This window comes from Pecten maximus, chromosome 5, assembly GCF_902652985.1.
Source record: "Pecten maximus chromosome 5, xPecMax1.1, whole genome shotgun sequence".
NCBI lineage: Eukaryota > Metazoa > Mollusca > Bivalvia > Pectinida > Pectinidae > Pecten > Pecten maximus.
In genome coordinates this window covers 19,138,039-19,159,380 of record NC_047019.1, presented here as the reverse complement: position 1 = coordinate 19,159,380, position 21,342 = coordinate 19,138,039, and the positions used below count along the sequence as shown (strand labels likewise).

Below are 21,342 nucleotides of genomic sequence, written 5' to 3'. Positions count from 1 at the left end.
TGAAGAATTCATAAGGACATACATGTGATATGTTAGAACCTTACTGGTTCAAAAGCCATGCTGCTTATATTTTTGCTGTGTGTTTAGACTTATTGTGACATAATAGCCTTGTTCGCCTGATTAGATCTCGAATGAGTCTATGCGTTTTAGCCTGTGGAATTCCAGATCTTTGGTCACAAAATGGATGACCAGGTGGTTATACAATACATTCGGTGGGAGGATGGAATGGGAGAAAACCCTATTCGCAGGTAATCATTGGTTATTTAAATCGTATAGAATTGTTATTTCTTTGTGAGCATTAGGACGAGGTATCCTTGTCAACATGCGTTCCCTTTACCCCATCACATTCGGTCTGGTTTTCACTACGTCAAACAACATTCTGGAAAATTTTGGATGACGCAATAAGAACGCAGTAAGAACATTCTCACTGCGTTCTTGTTACGTCACTGCCCTTCGGACTAGGACCTCTCTAAGACGCAAAAACGACTAAACCACATTGCTTATTATAAAACAAGACATAGTACACACATATACGCGCATCAAATCCTCACCATCTCTTAAAAGACGACGCATGATTTTAGGAAATATACTTCAATTACAGATCCCTAAAATAGCGAAGGTAACATCAATAATTAATAAATATTAATTAGATAGCATTATAAGGATCTGCTCTTTTGAAGTTTCAGTCACGTTGAAGTGTCGTTTCGATCTCACAAAAAAAATTGTTTGTGATGTATAACAACACGATTGCAATTTCATAAATTTTCTAAATTTTCTAAATTTTGTAAGATTGTATCTTCAAATTTCATACTTTTTATGTAAGTATGTTTCTTTTAAGAAGATATTCAAAAAATGGTTGTTTCTTGCATTTTGCGCGTGGCTCAAATTTCATATTTTTGGGACTGTTTTTACTAAAACAATCATGGCATTTGTAATTTTGACTGTTTCAAATTCATTTTTGCTGTAAAACTTTGTAATGTTCAATACCATGAAAATAATATACAACGATGTGGAAATTACACACACAGGTTTTTGCATTATATTTTCACATCTAAAAGTAACTTTCTAGAAAAAAAAAGGAACTAACAAATATCTATTCAGGACAAAAATATAAACACACTTAAAGAAAAACTATTTTCCATTTGATCTGCAAAATGGCTTTAAAAGATTTTTAGCAGAACCTTTTATATTATGTGATAAATCTATCAAAAACTGATGATTGGTTATTTTTATACTTCAAAATTTAGGGGAGGTGTTACATAAATTGCTATTTTGATTAAAATAATTGGCTTGATCAATTTAACTTCTAAATTAAAACAAAGAATATGCTAGTTTTGTCAATTCAAAAGAACACTCATACATATCTGATAATATACTTTTAATATATTGCTTTGATTTGTTGTGAGTATGGTCAACACAGCAAATTCAAGTAAAATCCCATATAATTTCAAACTCTAATAAAAAATTAGCTCAAAAACAAGCCCACCGACAAATGATTTTCTCTCATTTTATATATCTCTGTATTCTCCCCTTTAAAATAAGGTATAACATTTAGACGTAAGTCAACAGAAAATTTTGACTTTTCACCAGTGCAGATCCTTAAAATTACATTTCTTCTTTCTTTTTGGTGAAAAGGTGTTGATATCGCAGATGTGTATTTGAATTTAAATTAAATAAATGTTTGTGTTTCCTTGACTAAAAATGTGTTACGTATGAACATATAACAAACATACACATTAATGTCTATACCCTCCTTGAGTTCGTAAAGTCGTCCAAAATATATTCGTTATGGTAAATCAACTGTCATCTAACTCTACCGCAATGGTGTGCGAAGTCAGCCTGCTCTACATTTCGGATATCATAATGGGTTTAAGATATTCCAATGTGTTGACTTTTATGGCAATCTCCGTTTGAGAAAAGCAAGCATAACTTATGTGAAACCACTTTTTCAATGGATGAATGATACATTCAGTGAAATTCCATTATTGTGGGATCATAGGGTTTACTTTAGTTTACTTCAATGTACATATTTATTACTTTTGCATGTTTCCTTTTAATGATTGTCTGTTCATTTATTGAGATATTCATTAAAATCCTCAGTATTATAGACCTTTCAAACATGATGACGTACGTGTGTTTCCTGACCGTTAATCAGTAATGATATCGTAAGAATGAACTGAGCTACGCCAATTGAATACCATTCCATAGAAGTAACGTTGGTTTATAATAATGTATAATTTATAGCAATTAGAACAGGTCATAATGGGTGATTACTTTGTCTTGTTATCTAGTCGCTCTATTCATTTATCCTGCTATGCTTCTATTATTACAAATTGCTGAAAAGTAAATAGCATACATCAATTTCAACCCAGAATTACCGTTCCTAATTGAGAGTAAGGAACGACAACTCTGGATAGAAACTGGACCTATAAAACACAAGTAAAGGACAATACATGATTTGACCCGACTATCGACTAGGCCTATATGATTTATTAATATATTTATAATAAGAAGTCAATATTTGTTTTGATATAATGAATGTTAATATGATATCAATTTAGAGTATTAGAGATTTAGTTTCCCTGAACTTGCGCTTCTCGGTGGCTCTATGTGGAAAAGTTAGCTAAAATGGATTTTTCTCAAGGTTGCCTTTTAGAAAATTTATTCGTAGACCAAGTCAACATCCCCAGTCAAGTCACTCATCTTCTCCTTATACACTTTATCAAACTGTTCGTTCTGTGCTACCGTGAGCATGGTCTTCCATTCACCTACAATCCCTGTATAAGAATTAAAACAAACAAAAAAACGAATGAATGCATAGCCTCATTAATTTTGATGTACGTTACCAGAACAAATCTTCACAATAAAAAATTAAGAATGAAAATCAAGATTTGATTATTAATGCATGTCAAAGACAATAACATACAATATAGTTATGTATACCATAATGGCAATATACTCGTAGATACTTCTTTGTGTCAGGTAAACTAAAACTATGTAACATACCGAGTTATCAATAATTCTGAGATGATTTGAGCTACTTCACAGATTGACATTATATGAAAAATAGCCTGATATATCAATACACATATGAATGACTCAATATTGAATTTTGTACATTTTGTCACATACGAGAAGAGAAATAATCCTATTTTTGGGTTTACCATATGATGTTATTGTGCGCGATGATGTTGCGTAAGCTTCTTCCTGATCTTCATATATGAAAATGTCTTGATTTTGATACAGATATAAATTTACAAATGTACATCGATTGCATTTTACAAGTCGGAAACATCGTTTGTTTTCAGTTCTGTTGTAAGTTTCATGTACATATGTAAAGATAATCACCGAAAATATTTTAAACCAATACAAACTTTCTTATTAATGGACATTCTTCGATTGTCTCCACTAGATTACTTATCTTATATATGGGCATTCTTCCATTGTCTCCACTAGATAACCTGTCTTATATTTGCATTATTTCATCATCTGCATTACATTACCTTTCTTTTATATCAGCAATTTTTCTTTGTCTTTTCTAGATCACCTTTCTTTTATATATGAGCATTCTTCCAATTTTCTTCACATAATTACTTGTCTTACATATAGGCATTCTTTCATTGTCTCCACTAGATAACCTTCTTATATTTGCATTATTTCATAACCTGCATTACATTACCTTTCTTTTATATCGGCATTCCTTCATTGTCTGCGCTAAACTACCTTTCTTATATATGGGCATTCTTTCCTTGTCTCAACTTGATTACTTTTCTTATATATGGGCATTCGTCCATTGAGTTCACTAGATTACCTTATATATATGGGCACTCTTCCATTGTCTCCACTAGATTACCTGTCTTATATCTGCATTACATTACCTTTCTTATATATGGGCATTCTTTCCTTGTCTCCACTTAATTACTTTTCTTATAAATCGGAATTCTTTCATTCTCTCGACTAGGTCAAATGTCTTAGATATGGTCATTCGTATATTCGTTCTACTAGATCACAAGTCGTATATATGGGCATTCTTTCATTGTCTCTGCTATATTAGCTTTTTGATATTTGGGCATTTGCATATTGTCTTCACTGGATACCTATCTTATATATAGGCATTCTCCCTTTGTCTCCACTATATTACCTTTTCTATATATGGGCATTCTTCTAGTGTCTCTACTATATTACCTTTTTATGTATGGGCATTCATCCATTCTCTACTATATTAACTTTTTTTATATTTGCGCATTCTTTCATTGTCTCCAACTATATTAGCTTTTTATAATGGACATTTGTCAATTGTCTCTACTATTTACCTTTTTATAATGGGCATTTGTCCATTGTCTCTACTATGTTACTTTTTTATATATGGACATTCGTCCATTGTCTCTGCTGTATTACCTTTTTATATATGGGCATTCGTCCATTGTCTCTACTATATTACCTTTTTATATATATGGGCATTCTTCCACTGTCTCTATTATATTACCTTTTCTATGTATGCGTATTCTTCCATTGTCTCTACTATATTACCTTTTTTATATATGCGCATTCGTCCATTGTGTCTACTATATTACCCTTTTATATATATATATATGCGCATTCTTCCATTGTGTCTACTATATTACCTCTTTATAATGGACATTCGTCCATTTTCTCTACTATATTACTTTTTTATATATTGGCATTCTTCCATTGTCTCTACTATATTACCTTTTTTATATATGGGCATTCGTCCATTGTCTCCAAGATGTTTCCACAACTCACTTTCACCGGTACTAGTTGCATGTTCCTTCTTCAGGTTGTCAAATGTTACAGTCTGCTCGACTTTTCTCAAGAAGCATTCGTCTTCATCGACTTCTAGAAAGGCTGCTATACGTAGGATATTACGATACAGATTCTAGATAAGATAAAGAAATTTTCTAAAATAATCTTTAATTAGATGAGTTAGAATGAAAGTTAATTGAATCAAATTAAATTAGTTACCTAACCGAAGAGAATGGTATCGCAAACGACACTAGTTTTAGCACCTTCAGTAAAAGGACATGGCAGTAAAAGACATCAGTCATCTTTGTTGCCTTGTCACCCTGCCGACTCACACACAACCAAACTACAATATATAATTCCCACAAACCTTCCTTAACTAAATGCAGATTTGACATCATAATTTAATATGCAGGATAACTTCAATATCAAAACTGACAAAAAGATTATGTTATGGAAGATATAAAACAAAACATTATCCAGAAACAACTTAATCGAAAAGGGAAACATAAAATACTACTTCCAACACATCACCTTTTCTTGTTCAAAGGAATTACAACGATGAAGTTAAACAAGCGATATCAAAATGGCCGTTTCAGAATTGTTGTTGCCTTGCATATTAACAGAGTAAACATTTTGTATTTGTTTATGTTATAAAACGGACCACACGTCGTGTAATATTGCCGTCAAAAAGGATAAGGCATCCCTAAAGCAATTGTGCTTTGTTACAATAACATTGGGAGTATATAATAGGAGAATTTAAACGAATAAAAAATACCTTTTTGAGATCTTCAAATCTGAGAAATAGTATCTTTAAATCCGGATTCGTTGACATAGCAGTGTTCCATTCTTTAGTGTGGGTAAACCATGATCCACCAGACCCTATGACTGTATAAATAAAAATAATATTTCATTGATTCTAATGTTTTAGTGGTTGTGTGATTATATTCACGCTTTTAATATTTTGATATTTCTGATTGCATCAATTTAACTTTTCTGATGATATGAAAGTAAACAGTTGAAAATATCTTAATGTTTTATCAATGGGATGATGTCATGTTTCATAATTACATTCTTCCGATAAAAATGCATTCAGATATCCCTCCATGTTTCCACTGTAGCAGGTATTTTCCACTTTAGACAGGAAGGTGTAGTATGAGCAGGCGGCGTCCTTTGGGTTCCGTAGCACGTAAATTATTTTCAGTTGTCCTTCCTTAGCCCCCTTAGGGATAAATGGGTAGGACAGATGTGTGTGGAACATCCGTGGAGATTCCATCTCATCGATTACTCCAATATCTTGAAATTCCATCATTTCCGGTGTTCCTGAGTATTGAAGATTCTTTGTTTGTATCATCCTGGCCATGTTGAACACCCAATGTGTACCTTCAAAATATCACGGCTCACTAGTGATTAAACAGTACTATTATTTTACATTATTGATGAAGAACCGAGATAACTAAACGCATGGTTTATGTAGGTAATAGACACCGTATTGACTTCCCAAGCTAATTGTTACGTTCCCTTTATAGCTGTACTCAGTATAGTATGTTTTACGTAGTCACGAAAAGTAAATCATTTCTGTTAACATTGATATAAAAATAAGTGGGATTCCTGACAAAAAAAAATATATAATTGTTTTGACTGGTTGGCTAATGCTTTATTATAACAGTATCATAATGTAATAAACGCTATTCAACAGCATGATACTATTGTACACAATAGCGATAATCCACATAAGCATAATGTTATAACCTATAATACACAGTATAAAATGTAATAAACGCTAATATGCAGCATAATAATGCAATAAAGACATTTAACACCATGATACTGTTATACACTATAACGATAATCAACAGTATTATAATGTTTTAAACTATAATCCACAAGAATAATAATGTAATAGACGATAATCCACAGTACATGTACAACTATGTAATCAACAATAACACACAGTAAAACGATGTAATAAATGATAATTCACACTAAAATGATGTAATAAACGATAATCCACACAAAAATGATGTAATAAACGATAATACACACTAAAATGATGTAATAAACGATAATCGACACCAAAATGATGTAATAAACGATAATCCACACTAAAATGATGTAATAAACGAAAATCCACACAAAAATGATGTAATAAACGATAATCGAGAGTAAAATGATGTAATAAACGATAATCGACAGTAAAATGATGTAATAAACGATAATCCACACAAAAATGATGTAATAAACGATAATCGACACTAAAATGATGTAATAAACGATAACCCACAGTAAAATGATGTAATAAACGATAATCCACACTAAAATGATGTAATAAACGATAATCGATAGTAAAACGATGCAATAAATGATAGTTGACACTAAAAAGATTTAATAAACGATAATCGACAGTAAAATGATGGAATAAACGATAATCCACACTAAAATGGTGTAATAAATGATAATCCACACTAAAATGATGTAATAAACGATAATCGACAGTAAAATGATGTAATAAACGATAATCCACACATAAAATGATGCAATAAACGATAATTGACCGTAAAACGATGTAATAAATGATAGTCCACACTAAAAAGATTTGATAAACGATAATCGACAGTAAAATGATGTAATAAACGACAATCCACACTAAAATGATGTAATAAACGATAATCGACAGTAAAACGATGTAATTAATGATAATCCACACAAAATGATGTAATGAACGATAATCCACACTAAAATGATGTAATAAACGATAATCCACACAAAAATGATTTTATAAACGATAAGCCACACTAAAATGATGAAATAAACGATAATCGAGAGTAAAATGATGTAATAAACGATAATCGACAGTAAAATGATGTAATAAACAATAACCCACAGTAAAATGATGTAATAAACGATAATCCACACTAAAAAGATTTGATAAATGATAATCGACAGTAAACCGATGTAATACATGATAATCCACACTAAAAAGATTTAATAAGCGATAATCGACAGTAAAATGATGTAATAAAAGATAATCCACAGAAAAATGATGTAATAAACGATAATCGACAGTAAAATGATGTAATAAACAATAACCCACAGTAAAATGATGTAATAAACGATAATCCACACTAAAAAGATTTGATAAATGATAATCGACAGTAAAACGATGTAATACATGATAATCCACACTAAAAAGATTTAATAAGCGATAATCGACAGTAAAATGATGTAATAAACGACAATCCACACTAAAATGATGTAATAAACGATAATCGACAGTAACATGATGTAATAAACGATAATCGACAGTAAAACGATGTAATTAATGATAATCCACACAAAAATGATGTAATAAACGATAATCAACACTAAAATGATGTAATAAACGATAATCCACACAAAAATGATGTAATAAACGATAATCCACACAAAAATGATGTAATAAACGATAAGCCACACCAAAAATGATGTAATAAACGATAATCAACACTAAAATGATTTAATAAACGATAATCTATAATATAACAATGTAATAAACGATATTCCACAGTATGATACCATTATACACTGAAACGATAATCAAAAGTATAACAATGTGATAAACGATAATCTACAGTAAAATAATGTGATAAACGACAATCTATAATATAACAATGTAATAAACGATAGTCCACAGTATCGCACTGTGATAAACGATAATCAACATTAAAATGATACATAAATAAACATACAGTGTGTATCACCTACATATATTATCACATTCTTATATTCTGTAGCATGATTATTAATTGCAATATATATTGTATTTAATATGGGAAACTTAATTGTAAAGAGAACACAAAGCAGTATTTAAAGATAGAGGCTAACATTTGATACATTAGCTATTGCCAGACCCTTAAAGGTACTCGTTATCACAAGAAAGTTGTCGACGCAAGCGTATAATTTCGAAGGAATCTTCATCAAACGAGTATGACCCATATAGATTTGCATTTGCGGTGATGATTTACATTCATAAGGAGGATATAATACAAACATAACATAAATTATCAAGATTAATTAATAGCAAATGTATTATAAGAACATATATACATTTTTCTGTTAGACTCATAATAACATGCTCACAACTAAGTGTAATATCCCATAGCATATCACTCTGAGCACTATGTTGATATATGTATATGTATATCCTTTTTAAATGTGACACAGTAATGAAACAATGTCGTTTGATATTAGCCGTGCTATCTTTATAAACATGACGTAGTGAAGCTTATATTGCTGATTTGACAATTTCTACTATATTAATTATGATTCAATATATATTCTAGGTCACTAAGGTGTTTGCCCCGCAGGAACGATGTGTCAATTACCAAACATGACACAGAACGGTCGGGCTCCTGTCGACCCATGTTATCAGCCACATTAATGGTAGTACTATAAGTTTAGAGTGTCCGTCGACATCGTGTCTCTTCTTTTAATAGATATAACATATGTTCTGAGTTTTGTTCATATTCAAACAGATACATGACCAGTATCTTATTAAAACATTTATCTTATTCATTAATACGTTACTATTTGTTAACTAAGAAAAATGGAATTATTTATATCATTATGAACACCTTAGTAAATTATATTTTAGACACAAATTTAAGTAACCTTTTCCCGTATCAAATATTTCACTCATATTAACAATGTTAATAAAATTACTATGTTCACCTTCAGAAAAAGCATTTACCCCTAAAACTATTTCAGAGAAACCACGGCCATGACACGTACAAACAAATGTATGATGTAATGACATTAATGCCCCTGATTTATCCGTTTTTCCTCGGTTTTAAATTAAATATGGAAAAGTCAGTGGGCAATTATATATGTACACGGTGAAAAACTACGTACAATAGGGGAATTACAGAAATTACACATAAATACGTATCTCTTGTGTAAGCAAAACGATTGTATAATATATTTTTATTTTATTTGACGCAAAATACTTAATTAGAGCTGACAGCTGCTCAGGAACTGTATTTTGCTCAGTCTCAATTGGGAGTAATATCATTTCGTTTTCTAAGTGACGCCCTTTCATCGATTGATATTATCTAAATCACACTATAAACAAATATTGCCCACAAATCGCAGCTTGAGTATTGTACCTGCAACCCCCGGTAAGGCAGGAATACTGTACCTACTACTCCCAGGTAGGCATGGGTATTGTACCGAATAACCCCAGCTAGGGCGCGAGTATTATATCTGCTACTCCCGGTAAGACGTGAGTATTGTACTTGCTATCCCGGAAGGGCGTGAGTATTGTACATGCTAACTCCAGCTAGGGTGTGAGTATTGTACCTGCTAACTCCAGCTAGGGCGTGAGTATTGTACCTGCTAACTCCAGCTAGTAACCAGAGTATTGTACCTGCTAACTCCAGCTAGGACGTCAGTATTGTACCTGCTGACCGCAATTTCAATTGATTTATTCCAAATGCAACACAGCATATAGGATACCACAATATTCATATAATATGTATACATATTGCAACTTGAATGACAAGATGGCGGAGGACACAACACAAGCAATATAATTACGACACATAATAATGAATTACATAATGATTTTGAAAACTTGTAACTGATGCATAACAATTCAGCATTTACGTATCGCCATTGCATCATATGTAAAAGGCGAATAATTTGAGGAGTTATCCATTTCTTTATGAAAACCATTTTTTTCCATTGACACCGATTCATATTTGAACTTTGACTTTGGGTTACATGCATGATCCCTGACTAAGACATACCAGAGTTTCTAAAATGGTAAGTGCTACTCATGGTTAACGCTCAGCATCTTGGGCGTCATTTTCACTAACAAAGGCTTCCTTTTGTTTTCACTTCAGATATTCGACATGGCGGATTTGGCCGTGTTTTTATATACCCTCCACTGACACGCAGCGAAGACACTGAGTGATCGCTCTTCACTAACAATAATTCATCAACCTTTAAGATTGTTTCAAAAATTGTCGCCAATTTCTTCACCATTTCTTCACATAGTTTTGACATAATAGTAAGCTTCCATATGTGTTTTTGATTATTTCTAAAATGGTACTTGTATAAAAAAAAATTGATAAAGAACATGACAAGGCGACTCGGTATTTGAAGCCGTCATATCTAGTTCCAACTGACGGGCCATATATTTATATGATACAGATGTACAGTAATAGGATATGGACCGTAGATTACCTGCGTTTACCTGTGTTTTTACAGACTGTCAATCCGTATGTGGGACGTAATTTCATTGGATGTCCTGAAAGTAGGTTTGGTCCGCGACTGATGACTACGTAAAAACGAAATGAATACTTGACTGGTGGGGATGCATGGGAATAGGACACTGGTTTATCAGTTGCTAGTGTAATGTGACTGATTGGTATGTTCTGTTGGATACATCGGCAGAAAACTCCAGTGAGGAAGAACTTTAAAGTCGGCACCAATTCCACTTTACAAGGAAGTAAACACGGCCAAACTTCAGCCTCCCAAAACCCATACCACAGGCATGTATTTCACACAGAGAGCAAATTAAACTACGACATTGTTTAAAGCACCACCACACGTCACTCTGCTATATTTGTGTATACCCCGTGTAGTGTTGTTCAATAAAATGTTAATATCTCCAGATTTAAATGTATAATCTGTCTTCAACTGCCCCGAAGAACGTAATCGCATGGATTCATGTCTGAACTATGTGCATGATGCGGTTGTCCCGTGTGGTTGTGGTTGTAATTTCTTTCTCAGTTAAAGTTATATGATATTTTAGACTAGTGAACTGTTTTATTGCTATACTTAAGGACCTTAAGTATAGCAATAAAACAGTTCACTAGTCTAAAATATCAAATAACCTGCTGACTCGCGTGACTGGAAGAAATGACTTGTAGCAATATCGCGCATGAAAAAGCAGTAAAATTGCCAACAATACCAGATCCCCATCGAAAGTATCTCAAGAGCTTGACCAGGTTTTACCAACTTTCTTTAACTTAAGGAAATTCCTTAACTAAAAATCTCCTGTAGAAAATCATTTCATAATTCAAGAAAAGTTCCTTAACGAATATTTCATCCTGTAAAGTCATCAAAGATTTCATATGGAGCATTTTAATTTAACGAATATCCTTAAGTTGAATAACCCTGGTGAAATTGGGGCCTCTTCTGATATGGATAAACTTTACAATATTTGGAATATGTACAAGGAAGAAGGTATTCCTTGTATATATTCCTAATATTGAACTGTTTCAAGTCCCATATTTACAATAAGCGACAAAAGCCTAACAAAAACAAATGAATTTTCATAAAGGTTGAAACACAAAGACATGTAAATTCAGAATCTGTGTACCATGACAGCCAATGGTAAAAAATCCTAAGTCCAAATATCAGAACTTGTTATATAGTTAGATCACATACAAGTAGTGATGGTCAAAACAGCTGTAATTTATGGTACATCAACCAGAATTCGTGTGAATATTGACTTTAATGTTGTCTGCTCAGTTCTTTAAAATGTATCATTGCTATTTCAGATCAGATGGGAGGTGGGGGGGGGGGGGGGGGGGGGGGTGGCGGGGGGCGTTGTTTGGTTGGGGAATGTGACATAAAATTGCTTTCGCTTCTCAAATAGCCGAATTGGTGTAAATTCTAAAATAAATCAGATGTTTTTTCCTTACACTTTACAAATAAGAGTGATTTTCGGGGTAAAAAATGGCATTTAAGTGGATTTTCAGATTTTGTTTCCAAACTTTGTCTATACAATGTCTATAATGTAAACAGGGTACTTTAATACTATCAAGAGGAGGTTTTTTTGGGCAAAAACAACGAAATTTTAGTGAATTTCTGAGTTTGCTTAAAACTTATCATACTCAGAAAGCGAGACGTGTAATAACGTTTAATTCTTTCTGTATTTGTACAGCTATTTATGTTATTATAAGGAAAAAAGAGTCCTATACTACAACATACCTGTTACGAGTATTTCCGGTTCTATGTCATTGATTATCTAATAGCTTACAATAATATCATCAACTCAAATCAGTTCTTTAGGAAATAGATAAGTTAATAAATCGTAGATATTCAGTGTCCTATGCATTTTCTACATTAACGGATGTTGAATTTTTGTAAAGACACACTCAGGTTCCTAGTTAACGCCTATACAAAACTTACCTGATCTTGGGAAGGTACAAAGGAGGACATCATCTGCTTTACACCGAAATGACGCTATCTTGTTTAGCTGATCTGCAACATTACCACGAGTGTCTCTATCGAAGGTCCGACCTAGACATCGTTTGAATGTGATGGTATTTCCCTGGTCGTCGGTCTTCTGAACAAGTTCCATCTTGAAAGATCTTCAACAAATCATCCAAAGAGTTTTGTTTATATATACAGCGAAGTTGAAAAGAATATGTCTATCACTAATTTAAAAATGATAAATGTTTATGCTTTTAAATATCACAAAATGACGAATGAGTAAGTGTTGTGTATATTCATGCAAGATCTTTAGCAAGCATTATTTTAGGTCGAACCCCACAACCTTCCTCAGTAGTCCAGTGAAATATGTGGTCTACAATATCGCCGTAGGGAGTAACCCGAACAGGCGTTGTGTGATTATGCAAATATCTGGGTAAGGTAAAATATACGATATAAGTAAGAGCTCGTTCTGTTGCTATACAATAATGCAGAGAAAAAGGCTGAACTATCTCCAATTGAATTAGACATGAACTAGGTGAAAAAAATGCAGAATTGGGCCACTACAGATAAAGGGCCGAAATAGTGCTTAGTAGGTCTTTGTCGAATTTACAACAAGAAAATAACCGACATTATAACTACACCGTAATTCTGACTTTAACACTATAAAAGGAGGGGCAAAATATGGACAAAACTACTGATTCACATGAACACCATTAAAAAGGTATAAAGTGGACAAAAATGACGCGAAACAAAATGTCTAGTTAACCCCCTTTTTCAGTTTGAAGTTTTATCAGTTTTAAGCTAAGTGAAAACAATTATTCATTGTAAACATTTTTTTCCCACAAACAGTTTAAAATATCAACAAACAAAAGACACCTACCGATGTATTGTACAAAACTGCATAGTAATATTTTTGAACTCTCGGAACTCTTGATTTGATCTGTCAGTAATGTCATTTCTAAAAGCGTATGGTTTCACTTTTACATGTATATATATGTAACTGGTACTTGTGTAAAAACACAGGCATGTCATAAAATACACTAATTCACACCCACATATCACATAACATGCATGTAATTGCCCCCATTTCTCTATTTGTCTAGGTAAAATTACGCATTAGATCGAATTATGTGGAAATGACCTCCTCTGTGGTTTCTTTAACATATGTCTAGGATATATTGTGTGTACCTGACTTCTCTGATTTTCTCCATTTGACACTGTCATAAACTGAATTTATTACTACATTTATGTTAAAATATGCTATTCATGTGTATACATATTACACAATCCTTCACTTAGTTAATGGTCATATCACGTCTTATGATGATTCTATCTCATACAACGAGGTAATTAAATATTCATTTCGATGCCCCAGTCTCAAATTAAAAACGTGGATTTGGAAATATATTTCCACAGCAGTTTCATTTATGATCATTGTGATTACAAGTTGGACTATAAGGTTTGTCTTTAAGTTTCATGACCACACCTCCAGTAAATGTTACTTACTATTGAAATAGTTTGTATAAACACCAGGGTGTTTGCGAGATTAGCTATGGCTTTACCTGTGTTTCTTTGAAAATGGAACACTTCACAAAGGCCTACCGACTCTTTCTAATAAATCAAACTGGCTGGTTCGTTTACAGCTAGGATAAGTAGAAACTTTAAAAATGTATCTTAAAACAGGTAACAGGTACGAAAGTATACTTTTCTACAAAGGCACTCCTATACTTGAATTATAAAAACACAATTTAGATTTTAAAATTCAGTGCTGCAAACTCATCTACCCTCTCATGTACCAACAGAACACTTCAGAGTCGGTAGGTACATGTGTCAGTGGGTTTTTTGGTATTTATCATCAATACTCAGATAAAATATTGTTAGCAGTACCTTTCAGACAAATGGATAAACAACTTGTTTTACTTTTATAATGATGCTTGTTCCAGAAATGGCTCTGGAAATTTTTTTGAAAGAAAATAAAAAAAATTGCCATTGGATTTGCTAATATTGGGCAATGTATATGTGAAATACACAGATAGTATATCCTTGGATTGTAAAAGTGCAAGGTAACCTGGGGTCCAAGCATGACGGTGTTACAATAAGATTCACTGAGAGCGTTGTCTCAGTAGCCCTGGGCATATACGGCCAGGTGTGATTAACGTAGTCACTTTGTAAGAAGCCCTGGATTCACAGGTAAAATAAATCTAAACGGAGATTTTATGTCAGAAGTGTGGTCATGAACCTTAAAGATGCTACACCTCGGACAGAGCGTAATAAATTGTTATTATTTTGACAATAAATCACATTTAGTCCATATGCCTATTTAAGACCTGCAAATAAAAAAAAATGTATAACGTCAAAAACTATCGTAATGAAGCAAAGAAGTTACGAAATTTTTAACATCTCTGCCTATGAAAGAAACCTACATTATAATCTATTTTGCATTCACTTGACCTTGATCACAGCAGAGACTTGTATATCTGTGTGTACCATGGCAGCCAACGGTAAAAAAAAACCTAAGTCCAAATATCAGAACTTGTTATATAGTTAGATCACATACAAGTAGTGATGGTCGTATATACGTCTCTGATCGCAGTGCATTCTTGGAGAGATTTACATACAGAAAAAAACAAACACGGCGGACTTTTTTTTAGATTCAGCTGGGACAACTATATATTGCCTGTTGCCTATCATAACTACACATTTTAAATTGCGAGGTTGTAATGCAAACAGAAAATAAAAACTAACTAAACTTTTCAATATTATCCGTTGCGAAAAATTACGATCCTCTGCATGTTTCCGCCCACAACCCGAAACGCTTTCTTAGCGCAGAGATCTGTATACTAACTGGGATTTGAAACTTCCGCTTTTCTCGCCGAGTCATGACCTCGTCTATTGTTCTCATAACCGGACGTATATCTAGCTCGAGCTCTAGCGAGAGCAAGCGCTGCGGCTGCGACTGCGCAGTATGTGGATATCGGAGTTGTTTATATTAGTGACATGTGCCGTGCCGAGAGCTGGGGCGTGCTCGATTCACTGTCCGGAACAGTGTTCTGGAACTGGTGCGAATCGAATGCGCTGGAACAGGAAGTGTATTTCCAATATGGCGACCAATACCGTTACTTCTGTGTTGTCAGCTTTAGAAATGGGTGAAGACGATGATAATTTCAAAGGAGATGACTTAGTAGGTGTGGCAATAGCTGCATATTGTGCTTGTTGGTAAGTTTCATTGCTAAACACAAATAATCACTCATTCATTGTGTCGTAAGTGAATCAAACTAGATTTTGTTTGTTTTTCGTCCTATCTAAGATAGTACGTTGCATCTTCCTGTTGTCGACACACAACATTTCTATCACACTAGAACCACCAGCAACATGATTTTTCTGACAGACAGTTATATGACACGCAGTGTTCGGACAACAAAAAGAAATAATTTACAATTTTCACATGTGACATTTACATAATATTGTAATAAAATTTATTTATTTTTCCCAAAACGCAGGGCTACCATACATAAATAATAATCAATAGATTCTTGATTGATATTCATCAGTCTCCATATACATATCACTACACACTTCATAAAAATTTTGATTCAGATCCAGGGTGTTGTGTTTTATATTGTAAAGTTAAGTGGATTTTTTTCTTTTATTTCAATTTCAGTGTTGTGAGAGAGCCAAGGTCAAGGATTTTGAATTATGCTGATACTGTAATACCAGAGTACAATGAGACAGAGTTTCGACGAATGTTTCGTTTGTCTCGAGAAACCTTTCAGAAAATGAGTAGCTATCTTAAAGATTGCCCGGAGCTAGTAGTTGGTGGAACTGGTGGACGAGAGCCTATTGCAGTTGAAAAACAGTTATATGTGACATTGTGGTACCTTGGTGGTTCAGATAGCATAATTAAGATAGCTGACAGATTTGGGATATCCGAGTCATCAGTGGTTTTATGTAGAAGACGGATCATTGATGCAATATTGAAAAATTTAAAACACAAATTTATTTCTTGGCCTAAAAATCAATCTCTGCAGGAAACTGTGGACAAATTTGAACAACGTAATGGATTTCCAGGGATTGTAGGCTCCCTGGATGGAACTCATATTCCAATACGTGCACCAAAAGAGAATGCCCAGTCTTATGTCAATAGGAAAAAGTTCCATTCTCTTCACCTTCAGGCTGTGTGTAATTCAGAAATGATCTTCACAGATTGTTTTGCAGGATACCCTGGTAGCTGCCACGATGCAAGGGTGTTGCGCAATTCTGACCTGTGGGAGAATGGTTTATTATTGTGTAACGGCAATCATACAATTGCTGATGGCGCTTATCCCCTTCGTAGATGGCTCTTGACACCATTTAGAGATAATGGACATCTCACATATCAACAAAAGAATTTCAATTACATGTTGTCTGCAAACAGAGTTGTAATAGAAAGAGCATTCGGCTTACTGAAAGGCAGATTTAGGCGACTAAATTATCTGGATACTCAAAGTATTAAAACTGCGGTGGAAGTAATAATGGTATCATGTGTTTTGCATAACATTTGTTTAATCCACAACGATGAATATGATGATTACTTGGAAATAGATCCAGCACTAGACTGTCCCCGACAACAAGCCATGCATATGCATGAAAATGACAATGAAGGGGTTATCAAACGAGACATTATAGCAAGAAGAATGTCCGGAAATTGAAATGTCTCATATCTGTGGTAACTGGAAGAAGTAAAATAAAGAATTTGAGTTTTCAACTTTTCACCTCCAGCTGAAAACTGTTTCATGTGACTTGCAATTAAAAAAAAATAACAATATAGAAACATTATTAACAATATAGAAACATTATTAAGTGTGCCTTATGTACAGATCAGATTGTTGACTTGTTTTTAATGACAGTTGATAAATAAATACTATGTCTGGGTGTAATTTTTTTTCATCCTTTAATTTATATGTCAACATGTAAAACCTCTTGGAGTGCAAGTCCCAATGGTCAGCAGACAAAGACTACAAAATTTTGAAATTTTAACCAAAGTCACCTTGAAAAGCTGTCATTCACTTTAATGAACCTGGAACACTTCATCCTGGCAGGCAACAGGCCAAATACATGTATCATCATTATAGGTCATTTAGCTATAGAGAAGAAGATACGTGTATTTGAAGATTTACCTCATCTGTCCCCTGTGAACTTGAAAATGGGTCAAGGTCATTCATTTGAAGGAACTTGGTATTCTTGGTATGTTTACAACCAAAGCTTCACAAACTGTTGATAGGATGTAAATAAGCTCATTAAACCAAACATAGACATGACAGGTATTCCTTTCTTGACCTGTTAACTTAAAATCTTGATTTAAGTTACATTTTTTATAAGACAAAAGGATTACAAATGTTTGTGAAACCTGGTCCAAATGTGAACAGTAAATGATAAAAAAAATACTAAAGAGTTTCAAATCTTTAATTCCAAGACATGAAATACTAATGTACATATTAAAGTACATTTTATCAGAACATATTGCATATATAAATGTTTATATATTTGCAAACTAAATCCTCTGTCTTGTACAATTTGAAAAAACAAAATGTTTTTACTGAGAATGAGATAAGAAACTATCTGTTTCCTTTAAAAACAATGTAATGAATATTACATGTAGATATAACACCCGAGTAAGCATAATAGAGATGCATTACAGTTGGTGACATTCACAATATTAAAATATAGTATTATTCATATAAATTTGGCACAATAGCAAAATAAATATATAATGAAAAAAAAAATGGAATGTTTGATTGAATACAATGAAAAAGAGTCAAAATGGGCCTGAATCATCTGACACATAATGGGTACATTTATTGGCAAATAAAAATAATTACATTTCACAACAGGCCCTGATTACCTGCAGCATAAAAGACATCCATAAGTAAAGTCATGCTTTATGAAAGAAATAATATTGCAGTTGCTCCTTCCTTAAGCAGCATCTGGCCACATATATCAACTTAAATAAGAAAATTGTAGACAAATGAGTTTAATTATTAATAAAAACAATAACTTGTACCACATTAAAAACTGCACTTCCTGTCTGAGTAAACAAGAGAATTATGAATAAAACGTAACAACCATTTTACCACACCAAATCTTTCCACCATTTTCAGGTGAATAATCAAAAGTTTTGTTTCATATTTGCTGTTGTTTTACAAACTCATGGAAACACTTTGATTCTCTGCTTTATTTCCTCCCGACAAACTGGGCATGTGTTGCATCTTGATCCACAGTCCATACACACAACCAAGTGACCGCAGTCCACAAAAACACAATTTGGATGCTTTCCATCTTCCATGCATACAACACATTCTGATGAGAGAAAAAAATATAGTGATTAAGTGTTAACTGATACTAAAAACAGCAGTCAAGCAATACAAGCTTATCTTTATCATTCAAATTGTGGAGACTGAATCTGATTCAAATCTGATCTAAAAGAGTTTACAACTAACAGTTCCGTAACAAAGAAATAAAATATACATATTTAACAACAATATCAGAATTAATTCAATACAAATTTTTTGATAAAATTTTATATTGTAATTGTGCATGCCTAGCCATTACAAGTTAGTTATTTTGAAATACTATGAACTGAAGAAGGTGGATGGATTGTTCCTATGTATATACATGTAATGTAATAAGCATAGATTCTATCCTTACTTTCTTATTTATCATCTTCATTTTTTCCTTTTAGTACTTGTATTAGACTGGTCATTACACTCATTCTTTCTTTGTGCATTCTTTCCCTCATACCCCTTTCTTCCTTCTGTTTCTTTTCCTGATCAGCAATATAGCTCTTGAAAACTTCAACAATTTCATTCGCGCTTGACTTTCTTTGCTGTTTTGGAGGGTTAGCTTTCCTGGCTTCATTACTTGAAACACTTTCATCATCATCATCATTATTATCATCACTATCATCACCTAAGGGTCTTTTTGATGAGTTGGTAGATAGTGTAAATTTTGGTACTATACAGGGATTCTGCCCAAAAATTTCATCCAGTTCTTCCTCATATTCATAGGTTTTTGGGTTGTTGCCACTTTTCTTATTGTGGTCTTTAACGTTTTTGTAAGCTCTCATCAGAGACTTCCACCTTCCAGAAACTTGATCACAACAGAAACTGTAACCCTCTGATTGCAGTTCTTTTGCTATTTTTTCCCAAAGTACTTTCTTTTTCATCTTACCAGATGAAACACTTTCTTCCAGTTTCTTGTATAAATCAATAAGCATCAGGGTTGCTTTTCTGTTCCATGTACATGTGCTTATAGGATTACCTTTCTCTGATGATGATGATGATGATGCTGCTGCAAGCGGACTTTCGTTAGAAGCATTACCGGTATTCATGATACAGTCATGGCGGTCAAAAGTCTTCATGTCCAAAAACCATCCTTTACAGACATCACATTCAAACATTGTCCTGTCCTCACTGTCTCCAACATCTTCAATGTTTCTCGAACTTGTGGTGCTGGCACTCGAGCATGTAGCAGTATCACCAGCAACTGTTAATAAACAGGTAGGTGTAAAATAATATTAATGTCATTGTCATGTAAATATAGATCTACATCTGTTTCTGGGGGGAACGTATGAAGGTGGTTTCAATGGCTCTATAACATTCCAGTGGTGCTCAGGTACTTGGGGTCAGAACCTTACTTCACAATAAAATTGTTTGATTTACAATTTTAATATCTACACCTGTCCATCACAACAACTTATCAGTTTCACTTTGTATTCATTGATGCATGTGAATATATAATATATATATATATCATATGATGTTAAAATTTAAAGTAAATCCCTTTATTGTGAAGTAAAGTCCCGAACGGGGGCTAATCACAAAAAATCGATACTTCCATGCATAACTGACTTTGCAGACGAATTGGGGGTTAAAAGATGCCTACCTAGGCTAGCCTAGGCATCTTTCAAACATTCCTCTGAAGTCAGTTATACTTCCCTACAACCGATTTTTTGTGATTAAAATAAAACGATCCATGCTTCTGTGGACTAATGATACTGCAATTTTTTTAATAGAGTAATTTAACTAATTTTACAGCACATGAAGTAATGTACATTAACTCATGCAAATGAATCTTCCAAGTTCCATTTAATAGCCAATATTCAGAGTTATTTAAGTCATGCTTTTACTTTGGAAGTCCCATATTTGGAGGATATGATTCACCTACCAGCTTTAGTACATCTGTGTTGCATTGCTGCTGCTAATGTGCAGAAGAAAACACCGCAATTACACCTGTAAAAGTTCAAGGAAGCCATGTTTGTGACGTCACTGTTCCAGCTGCACCACCTATTTCGCGGGCACAGCCTGGACAAGTTCCGGACACTGTTCCAGTGTACTTTAT

The 21,342-nt window shown here is 33.4% G+C and overlaps 3 protein-coding genes across 5 annotated transcripts; 1 reads left to right on the top strand and 2 right to left on the bottom strand.

The window, feature by feature from the left end:
• Window positions 1–1,363: 1,363 nt before the first annotated feature.
• LOC117327433 (sulfotransferase 1C3-like) lies at window positions 1,364–13,310 on the bottom strand. 2 transcript variants are annotated; one of them, XM_033884399.1, is made up of 6 exons: window positions 12,943–13,310; window positions 5,833–6,144; window positions 5,540–5,649; window positions 4,722–4,897; window positions 4,400–4,408; window positions 1,364–2,779 (listed from the first exon to the last, which is right to left on the bottom strand). In XM_033884399.1, the coding sequence occupies exons 1-6, from the start codon at window positions 13,112–13,114 to the stop codon at window positions 2,662–2,664; spliced, it is 897 nt and encodes a 298-aa protein (XP_033740290.1). In that variant the 5' UTR covers window positions 13,115–13,310; the 3' UTR covers window positions 1,364–2,661. The 2 variants fall into 2 exon arrangements, with proteins under 2 accessions (XP_033740290.1, XP_033740291.1); XM_033884400.1 differs by lacking the exon at window positions 4,400–4,408 and having other exon boundaries at window positions 1,364–2,777; window positions 4,711–4,897.
• A 2,671-nt stretch (window positions 13,311–15,981) lies between these two features.
• Window positions 15,982–17,882, top strand: LOC117327431 (putative nuclease HARBI1). The gene is made up of 2 exons (XM_033884395.1): window positions 15,982–16,182; window positions 16,628–17,882. Exons 1-2 carry the CDS (start codon window positions 16,037–16,039, stop codon window positions 17,652–17,654), a joined length of 1,173 nt encoding a protein of 390 aa, XP_033740286.1. The 5' UTR covers window positions 15,982–16,036; the 3' UTR covers window positions 17,655–17,882.
• A 498-nt stretch (window positions 17,883–18,380) lies between these two features.
• Window positions 18,381–21,236, bottom strand: LOC117327432 (E3 ubiquitin-protein ligase LRSAM1-like). Of its 2 annotated transcripts, none has more exons than XM_033884396.1 (3): window positions 21,169–21,236; window positions 19,651–20,487; window positions 18,381–19,302 (listed from the first exon to the last, which is right to left on the bottom strand). In XM_033884396.1, exons 1-2 carry the CDS (start codon window positions 21,191–21,193, stop codon window positions 19,655–19,657), a joined length of 858 nt encoding a protein of 285 aa, XP_033740287.1. In that variant the 5' UTR covers window positions 21,194–21,236; the 3' UTR covers window positions 18,381–19,302; window positions 19,651–19,654. The 2 variants fall into 2 exon arrangements, with proteins under 2 accessions (XP_033740287.1, XP_033740288.1); XM_033884397.1 differs by having other exon boundaries at window positions 20,263–20,487.
• Window positions 21,237–21,342: the final 106 nt, after the last annotated feature.

Bases quoted from the DNA above. Each gene is read 5' to 3' on its own strand.
- LOC117327433 (XM_033884400.1), bottom strand. From the start codon at position 13,114: ATGGAACTTGTTCAGAAGACCGACGACCAGGGAAATACCATCACATTC. The intron at 6,145-12,942 runs GTAAGTTTTGTA...GATATTTTGAAG, and splicing joins TTGTACCTTCCCAAGATCAG to GTACACATTGGGTGTTCAAC. The intron at 2,778-4,710 runs GTAATATAGTAG...ATTCTTATACAG, and splicing joins AATGCCCATATATAAAAAAG to GGATTGTAGGTGAATGGAAG.
- LOC117327431 (XM_033884395.1), top strand. From the start codon at position 16,037: ATGCGCTGGAACAGGAAGTGTATTTCCAATATGGCGACCAATACCGTT. The intron at 16,183-16,627 runs GTAAGTTTCATT...TTTCAATTTCAG, and splicing joins GCTGCATATTGTGCTTGTTG to TGTTGTGAGAGAGCCAAGGT.
- LOC117327432 (XM_033884396.1), bottom strand. From the start codon at position 21,193: ATGCAACACAGATGTACTAAAGCTG. The intron at 20,488-21,168 runs GTAGGTGAATCA...GTTTATTAACAG, and splicing joins ACACAGATGTACTAAAGCTG to TTGCTGGTGATACTGCTACA.